This window comes from Notothenia rossii (assembly GCF_949606895.1).
Source record: "Notothenia rossii genome assembly, chromosome: 4".
Lineage (NCBI taxonomy): Eukaryota > Metazoa > Chordata > Actinopteri > Perciformes > Nototheniidae > Notothenia > Notothenia rossii.
This window is the reverse complement of record NC_136902.1, coordinates 16,337,220-16,361,527: the sequence shown is the minus strand read 5'-3', so window position 1 is coordinate 16,361,527 and position 24,308 is coordinate 16,337,220. Positions and strand designations below refer to the sequence as shown.

At 38.4% G+C, this 24,308-nt stretch overlaps 1 protein-coding gene across 2 annotated transcripts; it reads right to left on the bottom strand.

Moving 5' to 3' along the window:
* Positions 1-13,810: 13,810 nt before the first annotated feature.
* On the bottom strand, positions 13,811-22,984 carry eif2d (eukaryotic translation initiation factor 2D). 2 transcript variants are annotated; one of them, XM_079673566.1, is made up of 15 exons: positions 22,720-22,984; positions 21,350-21,540; positions 21,185-21,268; positions 21,004-21,094; positions 20,813-20,920; positions 20,178-20,449; positions 19,798-19,915; positions 19,675-19,720; positions 19,476-19,582; positions 19,197-19,352; positions 17,771-17,860; positions 16,418-16,513; positions 15,252-15,372; positions 14,659-14,833; positions 13,811-14,433 (listed from the first exon to the last, which is right to left on the bottom strand). In XM_079673566.1, the coding sequence occupies exons 1-15, from the start codon at positions 22,773-22,775 to the stop codon at positions 14,363-14,365; spliced, it is 1,782 nt and encodes a 593-aa protein (XP_079529692.1). In that variant the 5' UTR covers positions 22,776-22,984; the 3' UTR covers positions 13,811-14,362. The 2 variants fall into 2 exon arrangements, with proteins under 2 accessions (XP_079529692.1, XP_079529693.1); XM_079673567.1 differs by lacking the exon at positions 22,720-22,984 and adding an exon at positions 22,316-22,405.
* Positions 22,985-24,308: the final 1,324 nt, after the last annotated feature.

The window sequence follows — 24,308 nt, the reverse complement described above, 5'->3', positions numbered from 1 at the left end:
CTTTGCTTGTTTAAATAAATATGTTGCATTATATTGTGTAAAACGTGCTATACAAATAAAGTGTATTATGATTATTACCATATTTATTATAAAAGATTCACTTATGCTGGAACATTCACATCAGCTTTACACCTCAAACAAGAATTTCACCAGGACAATGAATAGGATTTCCATCAATACATTACAATTATTGCATGGGGGTTACCTAAATGTCCCTGAGCTCCAGGGACATTTTAATTTGTAAGGAAGGCAGCCTCGTGCAGCCAAGGAGAGGCGGCCAAATGAGAAGACATTATATATTATGTTCGAAGGGGACAATGGGATAAAAAGCAGGAACATTAGAGGAGAAAATTGAGCAAGAAGATGTAGTAATCAAAGAACAAATGGACGTACAGGTGGCTGTTGAAGCCTGAATAGCTGCAAGCTATTGGATTAAAATGTTTTGCATGATGCATGTATCAATCTGAATTTTACAGAGAGCATCCCTAATCCTCACCACCTGCTTAGAGATAAAGCTAGCATGGCCAAAAACACAACTGACATTTAATGGATGACAGGAAAGCTTGTTTTCAAACCATTAGTACGCTTTACATTATGTCACAGTGAACTGTTCCCATCAGATGATCTCTGAGTTTTGGCAGATGTTCAGAAAGATGTTATCCTCACTGACTAAACCAGCCACAAACTGCATGATGTTCACATCAAGGGAACTCTCACCTCTCTGATATTTTAATCATCATTTGTTATAATAGCTGCTCTGCAATACTACAAGACACACAAGAAAGACGTTAGAATATCTGAGTGACAGGAAGATGAACAGGGAGAAAATAATAATATGGTGATGGAGATCCATGCGGAAATTAATCAGCAAGCGGAAAGAGGGTTTTAAGAGTGGGTCACAAGAGGGTAAGACAGAAGCTAAAGGATAATGGGAGAGTTTAGTCCATGAGAGAGCATGTTGCCCTGTGAGTTGAGCACATTTAACAGAAGCAACATGAAGAAGATGTCAAATTAAGGGCTTGCATGAGGAAGATTAGAAAGGCCATTAAGTAGTCCTCATCAATCAATCATCGAACACTCAGCAATCTTGTTTCACAGTGTAAGCAGCCCTCAAATATCTGCAGGGATGTTGATCGTTTTTTATTGTGAAGTGTCCCCAAAACCCACAGGAGGTCCATTGAGCGGGTTCTGAGGCAAACATATATGTTAGATATTTTAGATCAATGTGACTAAAATGTGTATTTTTGTCAAGTTGAAAACAATACAAATAGTTAGAAATGTTTTTCGCCACTTGAGTTTCTGAAAGCTGTTTTTTTTTATATTTATTATGCAAATATTAGATTAACAGCTGTTGCAGTTAATGCTAATGTAAATTCAACCATCCAAGAAAAAGGGAACCATTTTAAGCTGACCAAGATCAACTTTAATAAACTGAAAACCCCCTGTGAAAGGTTCAATGTTGTAAGACGAAAGCACGGATACACCAACACGATGGTAGAGACCTGTCATTCACAAAGTAGAACTCAATGTACAAAATATACATCATGTTGTATTAAAGAAGACTTAAAACCAACCATTGGGACCATCAACTCAAAACGGAAATGTTTACCGAGATAATAAATCAAGTGAGTAGCAGGGTCATTTTCTCATAGACTTCTATAAAATCTGATTTATTTTTGAAAGCAGTGGAGTCGCACGCAGCTGGTTATTAGAAATAATTTAAAGAAAGAAAACATTTAAGGCACTTTCCCATAAGCTTCACTTTTCAGACCGCTTGATTTGTCACTACCTGCAACCTCTGTCGCATATACTTAGTCATTTTGTCCATTTCCTATTTAACAATATCTATTACAGTGAGTTTACAATTTCACTTTTACGTAGAGCCCTTACTCTTTGTCTCTATCCCTGTAGTATTCTATTATTTCACATGCTGCACGATGTCTGTAGGCTGAATGTACATCCAGCATGCGTGTGGCCTAACCCTACCCTGTCAGTGGGCTGTTGGGTGGGCTGTAATTGGCAGAGAGCCCGAGAGCCATCTTCATCTGGGCCAAGCGGCTTTAGCTCTTAACCCATGGGCATCTCCCTCCCTCCCTCCCTCCCTCCCTCTCTGTGTGCTGCTGCATATGTAGCTCTGAATATGACTGTTCACAAACTCATTTACTCCTCTGTTAGTATGGAAAAGCATTCAAGCACACACTACACCGGCAAATAACCTACAGAGAATATTTTCACAAGACACACACATGAACAGCACTATGAGTGGAGTGCTATAATCCCGCAGATTAAGGCCATGGAGCGCTGATTTTTTTCCTGATCAAGCACCAGGCTTTTCTGTTGCTCACAATCCATCATTCAGCTCTTCTGACAGCATTAAGTCATCTAACCTTTGTCGCGCCTAATAAACTGAGAAACTTCCTTTTTGACACAAGGAACTAAAAACCAGCACTGAAGTCTTAAATTTGATACGCCAGATTACGCTAGACACTCCTTAAATTGTCATTAACCAACATCTTCCTAATTTAGTTATCAAGACATCACAACCTCTCTACAGATTGCTATCCTGAACACTTTTAAACCCTTTCCTTTTTAAAACATTAAACTATTTACTGGCAAAACATCAGTTCATCAGAATCAATATAATACATTTGAACTTTGTCTGTTTGCTGAGCAGGTTTAGAGTGGGTATGCTGAGAGCAGCTTGAGAAACAAAACGTTAGAATTGTATCTAAAGCTTCTACTATACTGGCTATACTGTAACTTACTTACAATGACGCCTACGTTGACACTTTTACGATATACAAATTGTACTTCTACCTAATTGAGCCAAACCCTTAACATGCTCCCTCTGGGAATGCCACACATCACACGTCCCAAATGCCCACATTTCTTAATAAAGGAGACGGCTTTTGGTCGTAGCACAATGGCTGTAAATCAATCAAGAATCCCAGTTGATTGATTATCCGAAAGACTGAGAGGTATAAGGAGAGCATATTTAAATATAGGGAAGACAAGCGTTGGCAACATTTCTTGTAGGGGTTCACATCCTGCCACTGAGTCTACTTGCTGCATTGTAGCAGTACCAAACATTAATAGCTTCTCATCTCAATGGATGTGATATCACGTCGGTCAGCAACAATCTGATTTCTAAAGTCTTAAATGTTCTGAGTTTCTATGGTTTTATGGTTTTGCCCCATAATGACCTTAGTCTGATATTTGCCATTAGGGTTGTACAGTATTGGCCTAAGGGGAAATCAATAAAGCCCGGAGTCACTGTAATGAACAATATGGATTGCACCTTTAATTGTCAAGTAGGATGTAAAAAGGAAAAACAAATCTGCTTTTTGTGACTTCAAATGTAACACAAGGAGTCATTAGGCAACTATGTTTGTAGAAGACAAGCTTGTGTGAAAGTCTGTACCTCACACAAATATACTTATAGTCAGATTTTGCAATATATATAGGCATTGTTGACTTGTGAAAGGCAGAGAAGTATTTTGTATTAATTAAAATGGTTCTGACCTCGGCAGTTAAAGCGTTGATATACATTTTAATAATGATATGCATATTTTGTAGCACAGATATGAATATAGATAGAGATAAATTACATAAACCAGGGGTATTCAACTAAAATTGAACGAGGTCCAGTTAAAGAAAATCTCCCCATGCAAAGGTCCGGAACATCAAAATGTCTAACTTGCTTTATGAATTAGTGAGATATATATTGAAGTAGCCAGTAGCTTTATCAACGTCTGCATGTAATCAACAACTGACTGCTAATCAAATAAAGAAAGTACAATTCATAAACAATAATATTTATTGTCAATTAACATTGAACTATACTGATATACAGTAAATACTGTGGATATGTGTAATGTTCCTCTCGGGCTGCATTTAAAAAATAAAATAGAGAAAATAAATAAAATGGCTTTTGAAAATATGTGCATCTTAAACGTGCTTAATTTTAGATAAATAAAATAAAGTGTAGCAGCAGCTTGAGTTTCCCTTTTTCTTTGTTAACCGTTTCACATCATGACTTAAAGGTCCCATTTCATGGCCATTTCCACTGATCATAATTCTATTGTTGAGGTGGGGCTGCCAACATTTGAGTTCAGCTTGGAGTGAGATTATTTTTTGGTGAACCGAAAAAAGAAACGTTAATGTGTACAGTGTTACAAATGTATTGAACATGCACAAACTGGTTTCCCATTAATGTACCAGGCGCTACAGTGGAATACACACACACAGTGTACCCGCAACTCTTACAATGAAGGCTCGATAATCAGTTCACGGCATATAAAATGGCATATAGGTGTAAGCAGAGGTGCTATTTTACAAGTGGGGGGAGTCCTAACCTCCTCTAGGGGGGTCCGGGGGCATGCCCCCCGGGGAAGATTTTTTTTTTAAATATTGAAGTTAAATGCATCAACCTGGTGCATTTTGAGAGCAAAATGAATTTAAGGATACATCTCTCAACACCCATATGAAACAGAACTCTAAACAGATTTTCTTTTACTTTATGGATATTTTACAAATCCCTTTTAAACCGTATTCTTGTTTTACTGTCACTCACTGTTTTTCATTTATTCTCATAAATGGTGACCAAAACGTTTGAGACCAACTGAGATAACTAGACTAAAGTGAAAAACAGAGTCCCTTACCTCACTGAGCTGTAGTTATCTCTCAGTCTGACAGGAGAGAGATCTCCCTCTCCTTGTTTTAGAAACAGCTTTTAATATCCGTTAAGCTAACCAGATGCTAACAACAACAATGCAAATAGTGAGTTTGGTAGAAATATACTGTATAATAGTAAAGTTATTTAAGATGATGCCATAGTTATTGAAGATTTACATTAGGCTATAAATATTCCTCAAAATTATTCTAACGCATATTCTTCCATACTCCTTGCTGTAGTATGACACACAGGAGACTATTGATGTGTGTGGTGAGTTTGGTAGTAATAATCTGTATAATAGTGATTGAATATTATTGTATTGTAGTACCGAGGACATGGAGTCGGTGATTCTCTTTTTTCGGAGTTGCACTTTGCAGACGGTCCCTGAGCACTCGTTTCTTCTCCTGCTGCAGATAGAGACCAATGTAACGTGTCCAGCTCTGAGGACGGCGCGTATTGGCTTTTTCAGATCAAAATGTGATTGTAGTTCGTTGTCAACCTTACCACTGTACTTAGGAGACGTCATTTGTGTCTGAATAACGTTTTGTTCATGAGTTATTGATCCGTGAAATCAGAATCTCCCAATATCGTTCCAACTTTACTGAACTAAGCCAGAAGACCGTCTCATTTCGTAGACCGCTCGGTTTGCTGTTCCTTCACTTTATTTTTATATTTATATACATTTATTTTGGACGAAAACTTAGCGTGAGGAAAGGCAAGTGTGGCGTGAGATATGGGTTAATCGCGTGAATCTCACGCTCAATGCGTGAGTGTCGGCAGCCCTGGATTTATGTTGTGCAATTTTCCAAAATCACATTGGTTTCTCATACAGCATCTCTGTAAACTACGTGTATTCACTTCACTCTCTGCCTTTAACGGCTCGTTGTAGCTCCAATAGCTCCGGCCCCCACCCTCCCTGTGAGCACAGTATGCTCTTATTGGTTGGTTCACGTTGTGAATCGCGCTGAGCTCCGTGGAGGTATGGTTTCCTTGTTTAGCGATACACAGCGAAACACAGCCAAACTCATCCTGAGCACACACAAAATCACAGGCAGCCGAAGTAAAAACAATAAGTGTGGCTTGATATCGAGTAAGAAAAAGGTTGATAAACGCTGTGAGAATGGGTCTGCAGAGAGAATTTCGCCGCGATCCCAACTGTCTGTTATCAGCCTGCAGCCAGGGAGGAGAGATCAGCAGAGCTGCCTGCAGTGAGTGTGTGTGTGAGGTAGTCCGTGGATTGGTCAATTTGGACCAATCACCGGGGGCTTAACGTAACGGCTCTACGGATTGGTCCATTTGGTTCCGGGTACGGTTGACATCATGCGTACCCGGAATAATATAATGGATAATCTCCAACGAGGCGTTTTGGGGAGGTATTTTATGTGTTAGAGTTTTACTTAAAAACCTTCATAACACAGAAGGGGACGGGTGATAACCAGAAAAGCATGACATGGGACTTTTAACAGTTTCAGACGATTATAGAACAATATCAGTCTTTACACATCATAACAATTGAACAGTTTTAAAGTTTCTCTTTCTTTCCCTCTTATATTGCAGTCCTTCACTAAATTTTGTTTTAATTCAGTACGAGAATTGAGCTGGAGCTTGTCCTACCAGGAGTTTGTAAATCTGGGCTGCAATGGTGTCAGGGCCATTCTTATACATGCAGGTGCTCATTGGTTAGCCTCGGTTAGCCTGCCCTAGAACCATATTTCGTTTTAATTTTGATCCTGGTGGACTGATCATATCGGGCTCTGAGACTGTTTATTTTTTGTAACCTCAGTTCTGAATTGAGAGGTAATGTTTGGTCAAACACTTTGTGTTTTGTCTCATAGTGGCGTTTTGGCACTTTTAATGAGCGCCACCGCCACGTTCTCTGAACAAATGAGACACACTGGTTCTGTGCTCCCAGTGGGCAGGATGAACATGAATGAGTCCGTCCACTCAGGGTTAAAATCTCTGTTCTCAGTGTCCACTTTCCTCTTCTTGGAGAGCGCCATGTGTAATTATTTGTCTCTCCCTGTCTGCCGCTAACACGCCTGTTCACTCTCCGTCTTCTCTCCCTGTATCGCTAATTATTCTGTTCACTTACTTTCTTCTCCGCTTTTCTCTGCCTCGCTCTCGTCTCTTCTTCTGTGTTTCTCTCCCTGTATCGCTCACTCGTCTCTTTCGCCCCCTGTCTGCAGCGGTTAAAATAGAATCTTCCCGTTAAAATTGAAATCCCCTATTAATGTATTGATATATAGGCCCGTGTCCGTATAGGTTGGCGTCTGGGTCCGGATCCGGACCGCGGTCCGCCTGTTGCCGACCCCTGACATAAACCATATGAAAAATATATATTGGGCTCAATTAGGAGTTAGACGGCAAGGAGCAGTTGATACAGAAAGCAGGCAACATCTAGAAGAGATCAATAAAGCCACTCACATGTTGCTAAACGTCGGGTTTGGTATTTTACAGCTGAGGCATATGCAGGAGAAATATTATATTGGTGTTCGGGGATCTGTATATTTTACTTTTCCTCTAGAAACGCCACTTAAAATAAAAATGTCTGCGCTTCTTTTAGTCTTTTTTTATGCGGAACAAATAGTGTGATGACTACACAGTATATTTACTTTACTTTTGTTTCGTATGCCATTGTATAAAGGAGATTACATTTAGGAAATATTCAGTGCAAAGTGAAGTGTGAATATATCTGCCAATACTACTGTTTTTTATTTAATTATGAAACATTATGCCATTTTCAATTATCTATAGAGAGAATTATACAAACGATAATAACAAACAATACCCTTTACACTGTAGGCTAAACACGCTGTGTCCACAACAGGCAACTGGGACAGATCTGTTTCCTCAAATTATGTATATCTATTTATGATTCAGCAAAAATCAATCCCACGAGAAGTAAAAATACCAACCCAAAATATTAGTTAATCTGCTGCTTCGTCAGAAATGTTTTTTTTCCTATTTTGGGTCTCTAATCAAAGTGGTTAAGTAGTTTTGGTCAGGAAAAATGTCAAATGGTGTAATCCTTTTTTAGCACTGCAATCCTCTCAGAATAATGACGTACGGTAGCTTGTCGGATGGATCAGTGACTGGCAGCAGAGTATCCTAAAACTGCCTGTTTGTTAGATGAATAACATGCAACTAGTGTTTGTTCTGAAGGAAAGGCAAGAACTTTCTTCATGCATTTAATAGAAAACTACTCCTAATTGTTGGTTACTTATTCCCTCATTAAGTGAGTGTTATTCATTACTGGGAAGAACTGAAAATATGTCCAGTTATAATAAATTATAATTAAACAGTTTGAGATTTGGGGAAACTCACATTATTCATATAATGCTATTAAAATGTTTGGCTCAGTTCCAACTTATAATGTTTTCAAAAGTCCTTTTATTACTGGCAAGGAAATATTATTGTTCGGGCCTTGTGAAAACTAACGCTGCGTGTACGATTGCTTCTGCTGCTTTTGGGATTTTAGCCGTAAAGAGTTCCTGCGGGGCTGGATGATGACCAACAGATGGCGACACAGACTGTGTCTGCTATTTCCCAAGCTAATCACTGTGGATTTTTAGCTACATTTCATTTAATTACCTTTTACTTACAGTAGTTCATAGTCCTAGTGCAGGTAAACACACTTATATTTTAAACACATTTTTCAGGTATTTTATTCATGCTTTGTTTGATATCTGCTCCCTGTGAGTTTCTGTATTTGGGCCCTCAAGACAGGGTATTTGAATACGCATCTGGGAAGATTGCTGGCTTTAAAGCCGAGTTGGCACAGACACTGTGAGAAAAGAGAGATCGTTTCATCTCTGCAATGTTCTAAGACAAGAAACAAAAACCTGGCAGTGTCGTAATTGTATCACCAAATGGAAATCATTATTTTATATTTGGGCCTTGTTGTAATTTTATGAAGCACATTGCAAGCTCGAAAAACTGACAGTAGATTATCAGACACTATAAAAAAACATGTTGAAACATGTTGAAACATGACCCCGATTAATATTTTCTACATCCAAATCATTCAGATCCTCTCAGCTGTGAACTGGTCTGACGGTGATGCAGAATAACCCTGTCAAGCTGACGTAAGTACAAAAGAAGCATCACCACACCCCCATTACGCAATCAGCAAAACTGTTATCTAAATTGGACCTAATGCAAGTAGAAGCATTCATGAAAAAGCACAACAATATAATGCAACATTAGGCATGCAACGGAACAAAGCAAATGGGCATCACTTTGAAATCATAGGAGGAAAATGGCAGAAAAATTCAACAAAAAGAAAAGTTGAGTTGTGACATAATCCTAATTGACTGTATAAGTAGCAAAAATAAAGTATTTAAATCTCCATGGATAGAAAATGGATGGATGGCTCTACTGTAACAGGAAATGCAAATGAAGATTATCTACCACAACCAGCAACATCATTTACAAACAGGCAGGCGAGTGCCAAATACAGATTTTGGAAATGTTTAAAAACATCTTTCCTAATGACAGGCTTAAAGCCTTATGTAACCTCTGCACCACACTGTAATCACGGTCATATTTTGCTGTTGGCACAGCATCAGTAAACTCATATCTCCTCAGCGGGTGACTGCGAGGGAGGAGCAGGGGCCCCGGCTGCACACTGAGATAAGTAGAGCCAGATCACCGTGCCTGGAAACAAGCCAATACCTGTACATTATTAGATGAACCTCTGTGCAGCTAGAAACATCACAATTCCCTCCACATGAGACCTTTTATTCTGTAGAAAGTAGAACCACTGAACATTGAGTCTGTCCATTTAGTATGAAGCAAGAACCAGGATACCAGGAGCTCTGATCAGCAAAAAAGAAGATGGGAAAGTTAGCTTTGCTCCATCTAAAGTATAGAACATCTGCTAACAAACATTCCTAAACATTTAACAGGTTATATATTGTTCATTTAATCTATGTGAACATTTTCAAAGAGAAAACGTGTACAAACTGTGGTTTACAGGGGGGGATATGTGCTTGATTATTTCTTGGATGGATATAGCGTCCGGCTTACTGCACATCCTGGCAATAGCTTTATTAAATATGAAGGGGGAATTTGTTTTCGCTACTTCAAAAGCCAACTAGCCACACAAATAAATAAGAACCAAATGAAATACACTTCTCTTCAACACTAGCTGACTAACTTGAAGAGTTATCTGCTGAAAAGTTCTACCAATAAGCCAACTTATATTTGACTTTAAATGTGCTTCATATTGAATGGCACCACAAAAGAGGTATCAGTCTATTCGTCTGCAAGAAAATGAACAAACAAATTAAATGTTGAAGTATTGCTTTTAAGCGACAGCTAACAACTCAATTGTATTGGAGCAATTATTCTAAAACTCCACAACTAATGACAAGGGCACTTGGAGAGCGCTGACATCTGCCAAGGTCAGATTCCCTATCTCGCAATGTTATTGAAAGTAAACATATTTTTGATCTGACCTGAGATTCAGATCTGCTCCATAATTTCATCTGTTCTTTCTTGACCCACGATTCACCCTTTCACCAAGTTTCCATCGTTTTTTTGATAATCTTGCTGTCGAACAGATGGACAAACCGAACCAAAAAACAAAACTTCCGTGGCAGCAGATATAATAATGCTGATGACCTTTTGATAAAAATGAATTACTGGCCTGAAATTATAACACGCGAGACAGTTCAGACAGTCCAAGTTGTATGAATCGTTGCATTTTTCCCGCATGTAACTGATTGGACATGTTGAACAAATGCATACAGTGCATATGATTGTATTGGCCCTTTTTATATTAAACTTATAGCTTTTAGATCTCCTGCAGATTTCTTTTATTAGCCACACGAAACATATGTCTTTTTTATCTTATGGAAAATAGCCAAGTGTCTCCTCAGCATTGGAGCAGATGGGGCATCTGGTGTGAGAGGGGTTTGATTGTGAGCCTCTGGAGAGAGAAAGCAGATTGATTCTGAGCCTTAAAGAGAGGGTTCATCTTCGTTCAAAGAGTGTGGAGAATAGGTTGGTTCGTCAAATATACAGTATGTATTATTCAGCTTGTGGCTCCTCTGTCTGGCTATTTCTAAAGTTAACAGTTGTTTAGGCTTTCCAGCTGATAATGTTTTCAGAGAACATAATGTGAACAGCTTTGGGGAAAAAAATGCTCTCCACTTACTGGGGTTTATCCTAAAAGTCAACTTTTTTTGCAGAGCTAATCCAAATCAGACCTCCAAATACAACGATAATGGGATTCGGATGGGTTTTGTCAAGAAGACATCCGTGTCAAAATTAGGCAGCCCTGTAATTAGGCTAAATCAATTGTCTCAGACAATGAATCAATGTCAGACTTAAACTTTCTAAGCCAATTGACATTTCCAATGTACAGTTCCTCGGCTGACTGTTGGCCTATACAGAGTTTTAGCCAAATTGGAAAAGACAGGTTGGAGCCATTTTGGTTTTAGGTAAAGAGACAGACCACAAAAAAACAAAAACTGTCGAAGTGCATTCCTGAAGTGCATGTTTGATAAGCATTAGGAAGAATGGAACCAAACACAATTAATGGTGAATTGTGTGGGAAGATAACAGGACCATCTTCTCTAACATAACAAAATGTCAACATAAGTAAAATATGTTTCACCTTACTTATTATGAAGAGGGTTAAAATAAAAAAACTCCCCAATAACATCACCAAAAGAGCATGGACTATCTCTAGCAGCCATGGGAATCCCCTCTAAGTACATCAATGAGTGTAAAAGCTTTTTGCTGATTTATCACAAAAATACCGGTTTTATTATGAAGTTAATTTAAAAGATAAGTGTGTTAGATCTTAGGTGGACACCTTTATTGACACAAATAAAACAAAGGGGACCCCCCCCCAACCTTATCACCTGAATCTCCTCCGAGAGCACCATAGTGGGTTTTTTAACCAGATATCCCGCAGAGGGGCGTGGGGAGTGACCCAGTGGGTTTATGGGATGCTATAATTCACAATCTGTTTGGTATTTCGAGCCAAACACTTCAGAGACATGTTTTGTATATATCTGAGACCTATAATATATTGATGAAAAACATTATAATAGGGGACCTTTAACAACTTTAATCTGCAACTAATGTCTTGTAGCAATCGGGTTCATATCGAAAACGATTTGACCTCCAGGGTCAGCAAAGCCATGCCACTGCTGCGCTCTAGGACGAGAAAATCTGTAGAGCTTCTGGTGACTGAGCTCATGAGATTCATGATGCCGTCACCTGTGCTATTACTGGGGTCATCCTCCAAACAACTCACATTTATAGTCTGGGTCGTAATGATTATAACCTAGAGATAAATTAGAAGCAGACACTGGGACTATGTTGAGCGTACATTCATACGTCTGATTATTACTATTAGCCTGTGCCAGACAGGTGTTTTTCTACTGCAAAACAAAACTATAGCCAGCAAATAAAACTTGTTTCTTTTATAAACCCAATTAAAGACACACCTGTAAAAGAGGAAATGATCTCAAGATGGCAATTATTACTGGTATATGACTTAAAGCAGACAAGGCTTTAATAGAACTAAAACTACATAAAACCTAATTTAGTTTTCTTTTTAAAGGTGTTTAACTCATAATCTCCATCTATTAAAGAAGGGAAATGTTTTTCCCCATGTTAACAATCCTGACTCACATCCCTCCTGTTTGACATGGCACATTTACATTACAGAATGAAATGCCTGCAATTGGTTTCCAGACTTACAGCCAACAAAAAAGACTTCCCGACTTCACAACTATTGTCACTCTTTGCAAGTTTGCTTGTATTTCTAGTAAAAATTTATTATGACAAATCTGTATTTTACATTAATATTTTAGGTGTGGTTACAAGAAAGATATCACTTATTTATTATTTAATTACTATTGAATGTAAGGCAATGATATTTCTATATTAAAGCGGTATGCTTTAATACAGATTAGTAAGGTAGGGGTGTCAAACTCAATTTCATCGCGGGCCACATTCACATAAAGGTTGCACTCAAAGGGCCGGTTGTAACTATATAAATATATATATAAAATAATGTATTATATTACATTATTGCCTTTGAATTGGATTATTATCGGATAGGATAATAACTTAGTAATTAACTACGTCTGAAAGCAGATGTCCAGGGCAAATAATTGCAAGTCTCTTCAGTGCACATGTCACAAAACGAGATGCATTGTGGGACATGTAGTTCATGGGCAACCTGCTTCTGTAAAGTGGCATGTAACCGTATAATAACCGTATTATATTCTTTGCAAGCTCTTGCGGGGCCACATAAAATGAATTCGCGGGCCGGATTTGGTCCCCGGGCCTTGAGTTTGAGACCCCTGATGTAAGGTCTATATTTTTCTAATTATTTTTGACTCTATACTACAGTGCTGCCATAAGGGAGTCATTCATGTACAAAGTTCTCCCTCTCCCAAGTCGACTGGTCACAAAACTGTATTTTTCGTTCAAAGTATTTTTTCCTCACAAAATAATTTTTTTTCAAAGAGGCATCTAACATCATCTAAAATTACTTCATTTACACCATTTTTTTTAACACAAAAATATGACCAAATCTGGTACAATTTGATTAGGGCGGTAAAGTATCATGGCTCAACAATCCGTAATTGCTGATATCTTTTGAGGAAAATTAACTGTAAATAAAAAGTATTTGGGGTGCACGGAGTAAAAACAGCTTGTATTCTTTTGAGGCTGCATAAAGCAACCGCCATCTAAAGGCAGGGCAGCCCAAGCTAAAACTAAAAATAAGTAGAAGTCTGCACATTATTTTAACGACTTGTTCCAGGATTTCATAAAGTGAGGGAAATATGCTTCCCCCATCCCCTGCTTATACTATGGTTGTTCAGGATCTACACAATAAACACATCTGGATTGCCTACAGGGAAAAATATTGGCACTCTTCTCCCAACATCATCATCCAAAAAAACACAAACATGACTTGGAAAAGCCAATGTGCAGATGGAACACTAGCCTGGTCCCCACAGAGGCCTGACCTCAACATAACTGAGGCAGTATAACTGCACAGAGCCTTAGTTTATCCATCCATCAGAAAAAACCCGCGGTTATGTAATATGTATGTTTGATGCCGTTGCCTTGAATTCTAAGAATAACAGCAGAAAAATCGCTTGGTTAAAACAGGTTTGTTACTTTTGTAATTTTTTATTTACATGTCTTTGTTGACTGCAGTGTTTTAAACAAAACAAAAGCTACAGATCTTGAAATGTGTTTGTAGTTGGCCTACCAGCCCAGGTAGAAACCACAGTTTGCATCAAGCTTTCACATGTTGTTGCCCATCTAGCCCTCACTTCCTGTCTGTCATCTCTCCACTGTCTGTGGAGGTCTAAAAAGGCCATCAAATGTCAAAAACGCTAAATGGGGTATAAACAATTGATTAGTTTAACTTAATGCTTATCTGATTATACTGATCTATTAACCTTGTAGAAGAGTTTTCTCCAGAAATTCTCAAATCACTTCACAGGCAAACAATGCTGGTGAGGTTTAATTGATCCTATCGGTACCCTTTCTCCAATATCTCTGGGAGCCAATAATATTCCCACAAAAGATTAAAATAAACCAGCTTTACTAACGGTTCATGAATAGCCAATTGTTGGTCGTTGTTGTGTTGACATACAGTTAAGCAGCAATACAGATAGTAGATGGTTAGTATAGCAAGTTGAAATGTTACTTCTTCTTTCCACCTTTCGGAGCTTTTTCTAGTCCATTAATGTACTTGCGAGGAATTTGATAATGATCTGAAATAGACAAAATAAATATTAATAAAAAGTATTTGCATAAATAAAGCAATTTATTAAAAAATACTGAGTATTATATAAAAAAAATATGAAAGTCAAAGTCAACTTTATAGTCAATCTCAAAATATGTCTGTACACACAGACAGATGTTTACCACAGTTCAGAGGTCTAAAATAAAACATTAAAATACAAGAACACTCAATAATTACAAAAAACGTTTCAAACCTAGCAGCAAATTGCCAGCTTGATGAATCTGGTTGCCTTGGATCTGGACCAGGACTTTGTCCTTGGACCCGGGGATGGGTTGTAAAACGGAGCTGGCCTGAACTCTGCGCTGCAAAGCCGTGGCCACGACCGCAGGATCCAAACCGTACACTTCCAGATTCTTTATCAAGGTCACCTATAGTAAGCATATGGAAACAATTAGAGCTAGAAAAATAGTTTACCGCTTGTGTCAGCCAGTAAAAAAGATATACTGCAGTACAAACATGCTAAATGTATGTTTAAGGTCACAATGTCTCATTAAAATGTTTGTCCTAACAAATGTAAACAGATCATTTTCAAGTAACATTTCACAATATAACACAAGATGGTAAACATGGCCGATGATACAGTATCTGCTAAACATTGGCATGAAAGCATGTTTATTGTGAGCATGTTAAAATGAGAATTTAGCACTACTTCTGTGCCATAGTTCAGCCTCACAGAGCAGATAGCATTTCTCTAGACTCCCTTGGCTATCCTTCATCAGTTTTGGTAGACGTAGTCCCTGCTAATCTACAACTTAGAATTCAGGATATTTCAGTAAAGGTTGTAACCTTCTTATTGGAGCCTCGAGAAGACACAGCAATGTCTATGGGCTCGATGTGGCCCTTCTTCTGTATGGGTCTCTGTCCAGGGTACACAATTTGATAGCACTCCTGCATTCTTCCCAACGTCCTGTGAAAATGAGGAGGCAGTGTTAAACCTACAGCAAAAGTTAGATGATGGAAAGATGGATAAATGGATAGATGGATTTTTACGTTGTATATTCACTTGCACATTGAGATGTGAAGGTTTGCACAAAAAATGTCTCACAAAATTCTAATGTTTCAAAGAAGATAATTACTAAGCCACACGCGCAAAAGGTAACGACCGTAATGTTAAAGGTTTTGCTAGATCAAATACAAATTGGGTTGGTTTTACTAAGAACAAAATTACACTAAAATACACCTTGATCCGTGTTTTCTTCTTCATCACCAATTTCTGCTGCTGACCAATAACCGGAAAAACCTGTGGCAGCTCGTTAGCACCGCTAAAGTCTTTTTTTCTTTGCATGTAATTATAGTGTTGCTTCAGACACTGCAACACCTTAATGCAGATGTATACATCTGGCTTAAGAGACACCTTCTCAGTAACAAAAGTGATTTTCTACCTAAAATGTGAGTCTTACAGTGTTGAAAAAAGCAATGCAAGGATGGTGTTTTCCTTTTTCCCTACCAGTGCCTCAAATTCCTACTGAGATTTAAATTGTACCCATCAAAACTAGTTTCTAATTAAAGTCTTAGACAGTGGATGAAGTGGATTTTACTTAAGGCAATAGGAGAACAGAAAACATTACGGGATGTGTCCTCGTTTCTCGAATATGTCATCTTGTTTTTCCATAGCAGCGGCTACAAACCACATGTTTTGATGGAAAGACTTCAGAGCAGCTGAATTATTGTTTGTAGATCAGATTTGGATTACATATTTGCATTAGGATAATTATTTCATCCTGCGTCCTGCAATAACGATGCTGAACCTCTCGCTCAGCCCGCATTAGTGTATTCACATGTTCGTTGTATTGATAAATTGTTAATCTATACAAATCCACATTATAGGTATGTATACAGTCCTATATACAAGACTTTAAGCATGTTCAATAAAACTCATGAAATGACAACATTTGGTGTTTTAGATTGCAAAAAATACCTAAAGAACTGACAGATATAAAATGATTAATCACCTGCTAAAAAGGTCATCCCACTTTAGGGATCCGATCTCCTGGTACTCCGATCTCTCCAGCAAGCAGTCACACAGAATAGGGTCTACAGTCACGTAGCTGTTAAGATGGGAGAAAACATAAAACAAAATAAAACATTGGCTTGATGGCACTTGACAAGAAATGCTCTGCCTTGTAAAAGGGATAGTTCCAGTCTAATGGAGCGGGGTTGTGGGAGGTACTCATCTATATTATTTCAGTAGATGATGGTTGGAACAAACCTGGTTTGAAAAAACAGGTAGGAGTACCTACAATGAAACTAAAAACTGCTGTGTACAGATTCAGCACCAACAACATTTAAGCCACCTAAAAAAAGGCCCAACTGAACAAACTAAACCTAAAACACTGTTTTAGTGTATACCATATTTGCTTTATTTTTGCCTTGCCATCAGACAGCCTTTGACAGATTATCAACGGATGAAACGTTATATCCGTTGATAATCTTTAAAGCCACAAGACTCCATTGATACCATGCATAACAAGAGTTGCTGGTGTACCGCTGACTCAATCAGTTAGTTATGTTATGTTATGTTAGGTTATTGTATGACTTTGGGTAATCCAAACAAACTTAACTCACACAATAACAACATGTAATATACCAAACATAAAGTGGTGACCTCCTGTGTTCTGTGAAGAGTCTGAGGGCTTTAAATGAACATAACGGCTTCTGTTCCTAGTCAGAAATAGCAGAGTAAAGATGAGGTAAAGATTAGAAATATTAGAAATATATTATACATCTATTGCTTGCTTTAGGTAGTTAAAATATGTTCCCCCTTGCCTCAGTACATTGCTCTCCTTCCGTGCGGTAACTCCCGTCTGCCTCTCAAACAGAGGGGCATGCAAACCGCCGAATACTGAAGGTTGTACATTGACTACAGTTAGGTACCTCATAACACTTCAAAACATCTAAACGATCCCTTTAAGCTATGCCAGTTGCATGGCAGCTTTTATTCAATTTCCTCCCATTCCTGATGATCAATTTGTTTCGGAAGATGCACAATTTCCACTCCCTAAAGGGAAACATGAGATGCCTCTACTTCATCCAGTCACATTCTAGTTCATTATGATAACATCACATGCTAAGCTTTATATTAGCTCAGTGGCCATAGATGCTGCCTTTTTAGCATTGCTCCTAGTTAATACAAAAAAGCTGGTACGGTTTTTATGTTTCAAACTCAAACTACCCTTCAAGTCAGCTAGCTAGCACAACGTTTGGTTGTGAGATGAATTAACATATCCTTATGATTTATGAAGACAAACATTAAATGGTACCAAATCATAGCTTTACGAGATGTTCTGAAATCTGTTCTCACTTACTTCTTATTATTTTCATCCACCAGTTCATTTTTCTTAACATACTCTGTGACAAGATGTTTCACTTCAGCAGGCTGCAGTATTGTTCCTTTCCTGTCAGGACATTAACACATATAAGGACAACAGTAGATGTGCACATGTAAGTAATGTATTGTTTTCAGCTTAGAGACTTTAACGGAGGTGATCTCTGGGCCCATAGATCTCGGCCTCCGTTACGGGCACTAAAAACATTGCACAGGAAGCATTGGAATATATGTAACTAGTTTGTCTGTCTCTGTTTCCTGGTTTTATTCTGAAAAGTGTTCCCCTTTCCCAAGGTCTGTTGCTGATTGTGTGCCCACCTGTGTCTTGTTAGTCTGCGTGTGTTTTTAGGTGCTGTTTTCTTGTTGAGCTGGGAGTGTGTTGTGAGGTCCCTGTGGTCGGTGACGGTGTGCACATGTTCGGCAGGATTGAGGCTGTGAATCATTGTGTCATATGTTTATGAGGTAACAAATGCCCACACCGGGTTGTATTTTGGACGTTCTGCCTCGGTTTCCTTACTTGGTCGGGCCGCTCAATTGCCAGCTTCACAGACACTTAATAAAAACCGTTGTCATGCTTCTGCCTTTTATACCAATTCAAAACAATTACACAGTAAACCAAGACAGATACTTTACTTTTTCAGAAGCAGCCTGGATAAATGCCATATACCGCAGAAGTTAGAATGACAAAGAGATATTACACCTGCTATTTAACACTAAAAAAACACTCTTTCCGTAATAAAACTTAAAACAAATGAATGAATTACAACTACTACTCCTCCGTTGTTTTGAAAATACAGAACATATGAATATGAAAATACGTTTAATTACAGAAGTTTGAACTATTAGACATGGGATTACTTTCACTGAAGACACTTTGGATTCAAAGTGGCTGCTTGAGCATGCTGGTTTAAGACACTAGCATAAAAAGGGCCATTGTTAAGGTTACACCTGCGCTTATGTACTTTCTTTGCTCAATATGCAATCATGTTTCAGAGTTGCCAAAACACTGCAGCTATCAGAGAAGACGCGAAAGGATGATGATGATGATGATGATGATGATGATGATGATGATGATGATGATTCACGAGTGTCTTACAAGAGGATTTACTGATAAGGAGAACACAATTCAGTGTCTTTTGGGAGTAGTAAAGAGACAACAAGGGAGTCATTTAAATAATGGTCTAAGATTAAGTATCCCATGTCATGAGAAAACTGTGTTATCCTCTCACGGGGAGCTACAGAACAAACCTCCTGGAGTGGCTAGGGATTCAGTGTTATATCCAAGTGAACATGAAATGGATGCAAGCTAGCTGATATAACTTCAGCTCTCCCTGCTGACACCCTGCTGCCCTAACCATGCAAACATGTTGATGCATAAAGTCACCGGGTTAGGAAAGCAAACACACCTCTTCTGTACATCGAGAAACAGAGGCTCCAGTCGAGAGGACACGGAGTACATAGTTGTGATCTCAGGAGGCTGGTACGGGGATTCTCCTTCCCCTTCATCCTGCACCGGAGCCACCTTCCCTTCTGTCTCCTCGGGAACTTGGAAGGAACGCAGTCTATAAAATGTTAGAAGTAAGAAAAAGGAAAAACAAAAAGGGCTAGTCAGTCTGAATGTAGGCGGGCTGCAAGTTTGAATCTCCACCAAGAATTTCTATAAGTCGGGACAGGGTTTGGCTCACTGTCGATTTTTCCAGTCGACCTCTACAATGCTCTCCACACCCTTTGTCAGTTCTTTCATTCGCACAAGGTTATGCTGCTTCTGCATGGCCTGTAGAAACTTGGACAGCTGCCAGGAATAATCATTGAATAAATGCATACAGAGTTATAAATGAGTGTATTTTCATGTGTAAATTGTCACAGTCTAAACATTTAATATACCTTTTTGTAGCTGGATTTCTTGATGTCAATTTGCTTTCCGCTTGGGCTGAAATAATACAATATGTTCTCAGTACTGAATTGAAATCCTTCTCAACATGTCTTGAAACATTCATTGTACTTTACCAGCAGGCGAACATGTGGTTCCGGAGAAATGTACTGGTCAGCAGGGGGAGCTCTGACTTCTTCACCTTGCTCTTGAGAGCATGGAGAAAACACTGCAACAGCAGGGCGTCCATTGTCTCTGTGAAATCAGGGCATGACCTGGGTCACATCCTCTTCTCTGTGAACAGGCTCCAATTTTGCCAATCAGAATTTTTTCCACAGTTTTATCAACAAAACACAACTATATGGGCTCTAAATTAATTCAGTGAGCAAGCCCTCAAGCCTGTCCTGCAATCATTTAGTAGTGAATGTCAAGTTAAGTACTTCAATAACTTGAGCTAGTTGTTATTATTTGAAATACATTGTAACACATATGGTGGGCGGTGTAACTCATTTGGTACCTTGTGGCATTTTCTGGTCATCCTGGTTACCATCCTCTTCCTCATTGCCCTTTTTCTCTTCCTCCTGCTCAGCCAGACTTAACGCGTCAACACCAGAGCAGGCTTGATCTGTGACCGTTTCACCGGGACATTGCTCTTCCTCCACACATTTTTCCACCACCTCCTCTTCCTCCATTTCCATCTCATTAACCTCACAATCCTCTTCGTACTCCCCTTGTCCGTCACACTCGGCATTTGGTAAAGAAGGAGGACCTGACTTATCTCCAAAAGCCCTAAAAGGGGGAAAAGAAACATGTGCAATGTTTAGGGCTTCATAATGACTAAAAAAAACTGTGATCATAATTGGAAAAAGCTGTATTGAGATGATTTAATTTAAAAGAGGTACTGAGCATTCCATCAAAAAGAAATAAGTGGAAAATATGTATCAATAATACTGTGATATAAATAATAAAGGAACTGATGATACATTGGAAAACATGCTCATCAGACTCCTTGCAGGGAGAACGAGATGAGAAGATTGATTTCACTCTTTGACATTAGAAGCAGTCAATCTAACTTTTCATCCAACGCCCTTTAAACCAGAACCTGCTCAAAAAGACATTATTGCAATCTCCAGAAAGATGGATATTACTCACCAGAGATGATCCATGTACGTGTGCAGAACACACACTCCTCTTCCTTTCATGCCCAAACTGTGCATCTCTCCTGTGGAAACTGCAGCCGTGCCAACTGCAACAGGAGCTCTGAAATCAGCCAGGAGTGTCATACGTAGATCTGTGATGAACGACGTGCAAGATATCTTTCCAAACATGTTATAATAACTTACCCATTGTTAACTAATGTAACAGAACAGTAGTCGCCATGTTTCACATCGGGGAGACCACTTGAAGGCACCACCACACCCGGCAGCATGAGATCTTTGGGGAACGACATTATTTGTTACTTGATATCAATCTAAATGTAAAGTATTACACATCTTTCCGGGTCTTGATCCTACAAATGTATACCTGCCCCTCCAACCATCTTCTGCAGCACAGGAGGCCATGTCATGAATGTTGGCAGGAGAGCAGGGTAGCGCCAAAGAACATATACTGAAAACATAATATGACAACACACAGTTTAAATAAATTACCAAAAATCATTTCTCTGTAACTTAACAGCTAGCTTATTACCTGTAGGATAAAGGCGTTTCTCCAGTTCAAAGAAAAGTGGATTTTTGTGAAGAACATAAAGGGTCACAGCATCTCCCTTATGTGCATAAATCTTCACTACATTTAATTCCTCTTTGGTGGGAACCAGCTCAGACAGCTCATCAGCAGACAATGAAGGAAAGGCTGTAGATAGGTCAGCTTTCAGCTTTCTCCTAAAAGGTCAAGACAAAAGTCTCAGTCAATGGGTAACGTCATACAAGCAAAAACCACTGCTGCAGATATATACTAGATAAATGCAGCATGTTGAATATTTTTTATTTAAAAAAAGTGTCTTGCAATGTTTATATTTAACCAAACACGGCACACATTTAACATGCAAAGATAATTGTCTGCATGCCATGTACTGTATGTGGATTTTCTTAAATTGCAACCCCAATATTGTCACAATATCATTTGAAGTATTGGTTAGAAAAAGTTTGATATTTGATTTTCAGCAATAGACTGATTAGTAATACAGTCTGGGGGGTTCTGACTGATAATGGCTTGGCAGTGTTGGATTAGATTAAAGCAGAGGTGTCCAAACTACGGCCCGCGGGCCATTTTGAATCGGCCCTCAGCAAATTAAAAAAGTATAATGGAATATGGCCCACAAATGAAACTTGTGCTTGTCTTTTATTGTACTTCTTAAATATGTATGTACAAATATATTACACAGTAGTATTCATGTGTTAATAAGACCACTTTTCAAATAAATTCAGTAAATTAAAGTTGGAAACATTTTCTAACATATCTTAGTTGATAAGAAAAAAGGCCAATGACTTACAGTATTTAAATAACAAGCTTGAAATACACCCTTCCTATTTCTCCTTATTATAATAAATCTGAGGCTTCTGTTTTAAGGAATGAGCTGCCTACACTCACAAGCATAATTTTCCTACATTTGATTGATTTTGCTAACTTATAACTGAACTTATGAGGCGATATTACCTCTAGTGAGTTGCCCAGCCCTTCGTATATTCTTCTGTATGTGGCCGTCAGTGAAAAAGGTTTGGACACCCCTGGTGTAACGCATGAACACAACTACCAGTATACTATTTGTACACTCAGTATCTGGGATTCAATGGTAATTCACAACAGCTAAAATTAGCTCACTGTGATATACTCCTGGGGTCTTGATGCTTCCAGAGGGGAACATGTTACTTAACATTAAGAAACATTCTGATTCACGACAAGTGAGGTCTAATATCTGGGCAGGTCTCTGAGAGGCTTAAAGTTGAGCTTGAGTAATTATAAACAAACCACTAAATAAATAAAATAGAAATAAACGGTATCATGTAATACATGTAGAGAAGCACATAAATAGTTTTGAGTTGACAGCAGTTCTTACTCACCTGTCTGATCCTTTGATTGCTGTATTTGATTTGACACGGATTGGTTTGGCAAACATCTTCTCAGATAATAAACAACTTCCGTGACAAATTCAGGATATCAGTCTCCAAAATAATATAAATGTTCATTACATCAGGGCACACATTCTCAAACAACGTCTAATTATTTGAGAAATAGCCGAATAGTTATGTATTTTGGGCTTTACAGTACTCAGATATTCCTCGTTGGGTACGACGGTCCGACACATATTTATGTCCGACGTGAAACTGTACCGCGGCAGATCTAGGGAAACGTTAGTTCCGCAGTGCGAAATAAGCACATGGATGTATGATAATTAAATGATGATAATGTATTATTTTTAGACCCGTCAGTAATAACTTGAGAAGGGTGCATATGCTAGGAAAACTTTAAATTCACACGCGGAGTTGCCTACTTCAAATTGCTAATCCAATTGATCTAGCATTTAGGAACCAGCAAGCAAAGAGATAAATTAATGAAAATGTGTATTGACCCCGATAACCCTGTTCGTGTTTATGCTCATATTGTATGTTATAGCATGTTTGAAGGTCAGTGAGGCCTGCCTCTGTATTATCCACAAATATGTAAGTTTGATTTGTGATTTCACTGTTAACTAAGGCTTACAGAGAATATTGTATTATGACTGAATAGCCTACATGTGAAAAGCTGAATAAAAAAAGAGTTTAAAAAAAAAAAAATGTGTATTGTATTTAGATGAATTGTCGTAAAAGATGAATTCCCCTCCTTCATTTGATATGTTCCACGTTTTGTTGCTGTGATGGTAACTTTCTTAGTTGACAGAACATAACTTCATGCTAGCAAACCAGTCTTTAAACCCCACAAAACATCAAAACAGACAGTAATTATTTTATAACGTATAGTAATATTTCTGGTCTATACTGGTTTTCAATTATGGTTCTCAATCCGATATTCAGAACAATAAAATGATTTTAATATTTGCTATGTGAAAATGAAGTGTAATAAACCTCCTGTTGGTAATCCGCATTAACACCAGCCACTGCCTGAATTGTGTTGCTCCGAGAGTATTGTTATGGTTATATTGGCCTCTGAGCAATGCAAAGGTTGCGAAAGAAAGCACAGCATTTCTAAGGTTTTGCACTCAGGGGTGCAAAGTCTTGGGTTGGTAGGTGTGAGTGGGGGGCGGCATTCTGTCATTTAAATGTTATATGCAGCCAGAATCTACACACTGTACTTTAATAATTGTTGATCTCCCGGATATTGGCAAATCCATTATCATCCCCAATGGAAAGCAAAGTTTCTTTCAACAGCACCAACTCACACAAGCCAAAAGATGTTCCTAGTTATTGCACACATTTCTGGATATCTAAATTGGTTATATGCAGTAGTGGTCTACTTTGATAATGGTATGTTGCATTAAAGATTTTAATAATTGATTTTACAAACTGAAAATGCACAACTCGTTTGCAAGCCCTCAACATAGAGCATCGATTGTGTTGAAGCACCTTCTCTTAAAAGAATAGTATGCTTTTGTTAAAAAATGAATGATATGCACTCTGTTACAGTTGAAACTGAGTCCACAGAAATAAATAAC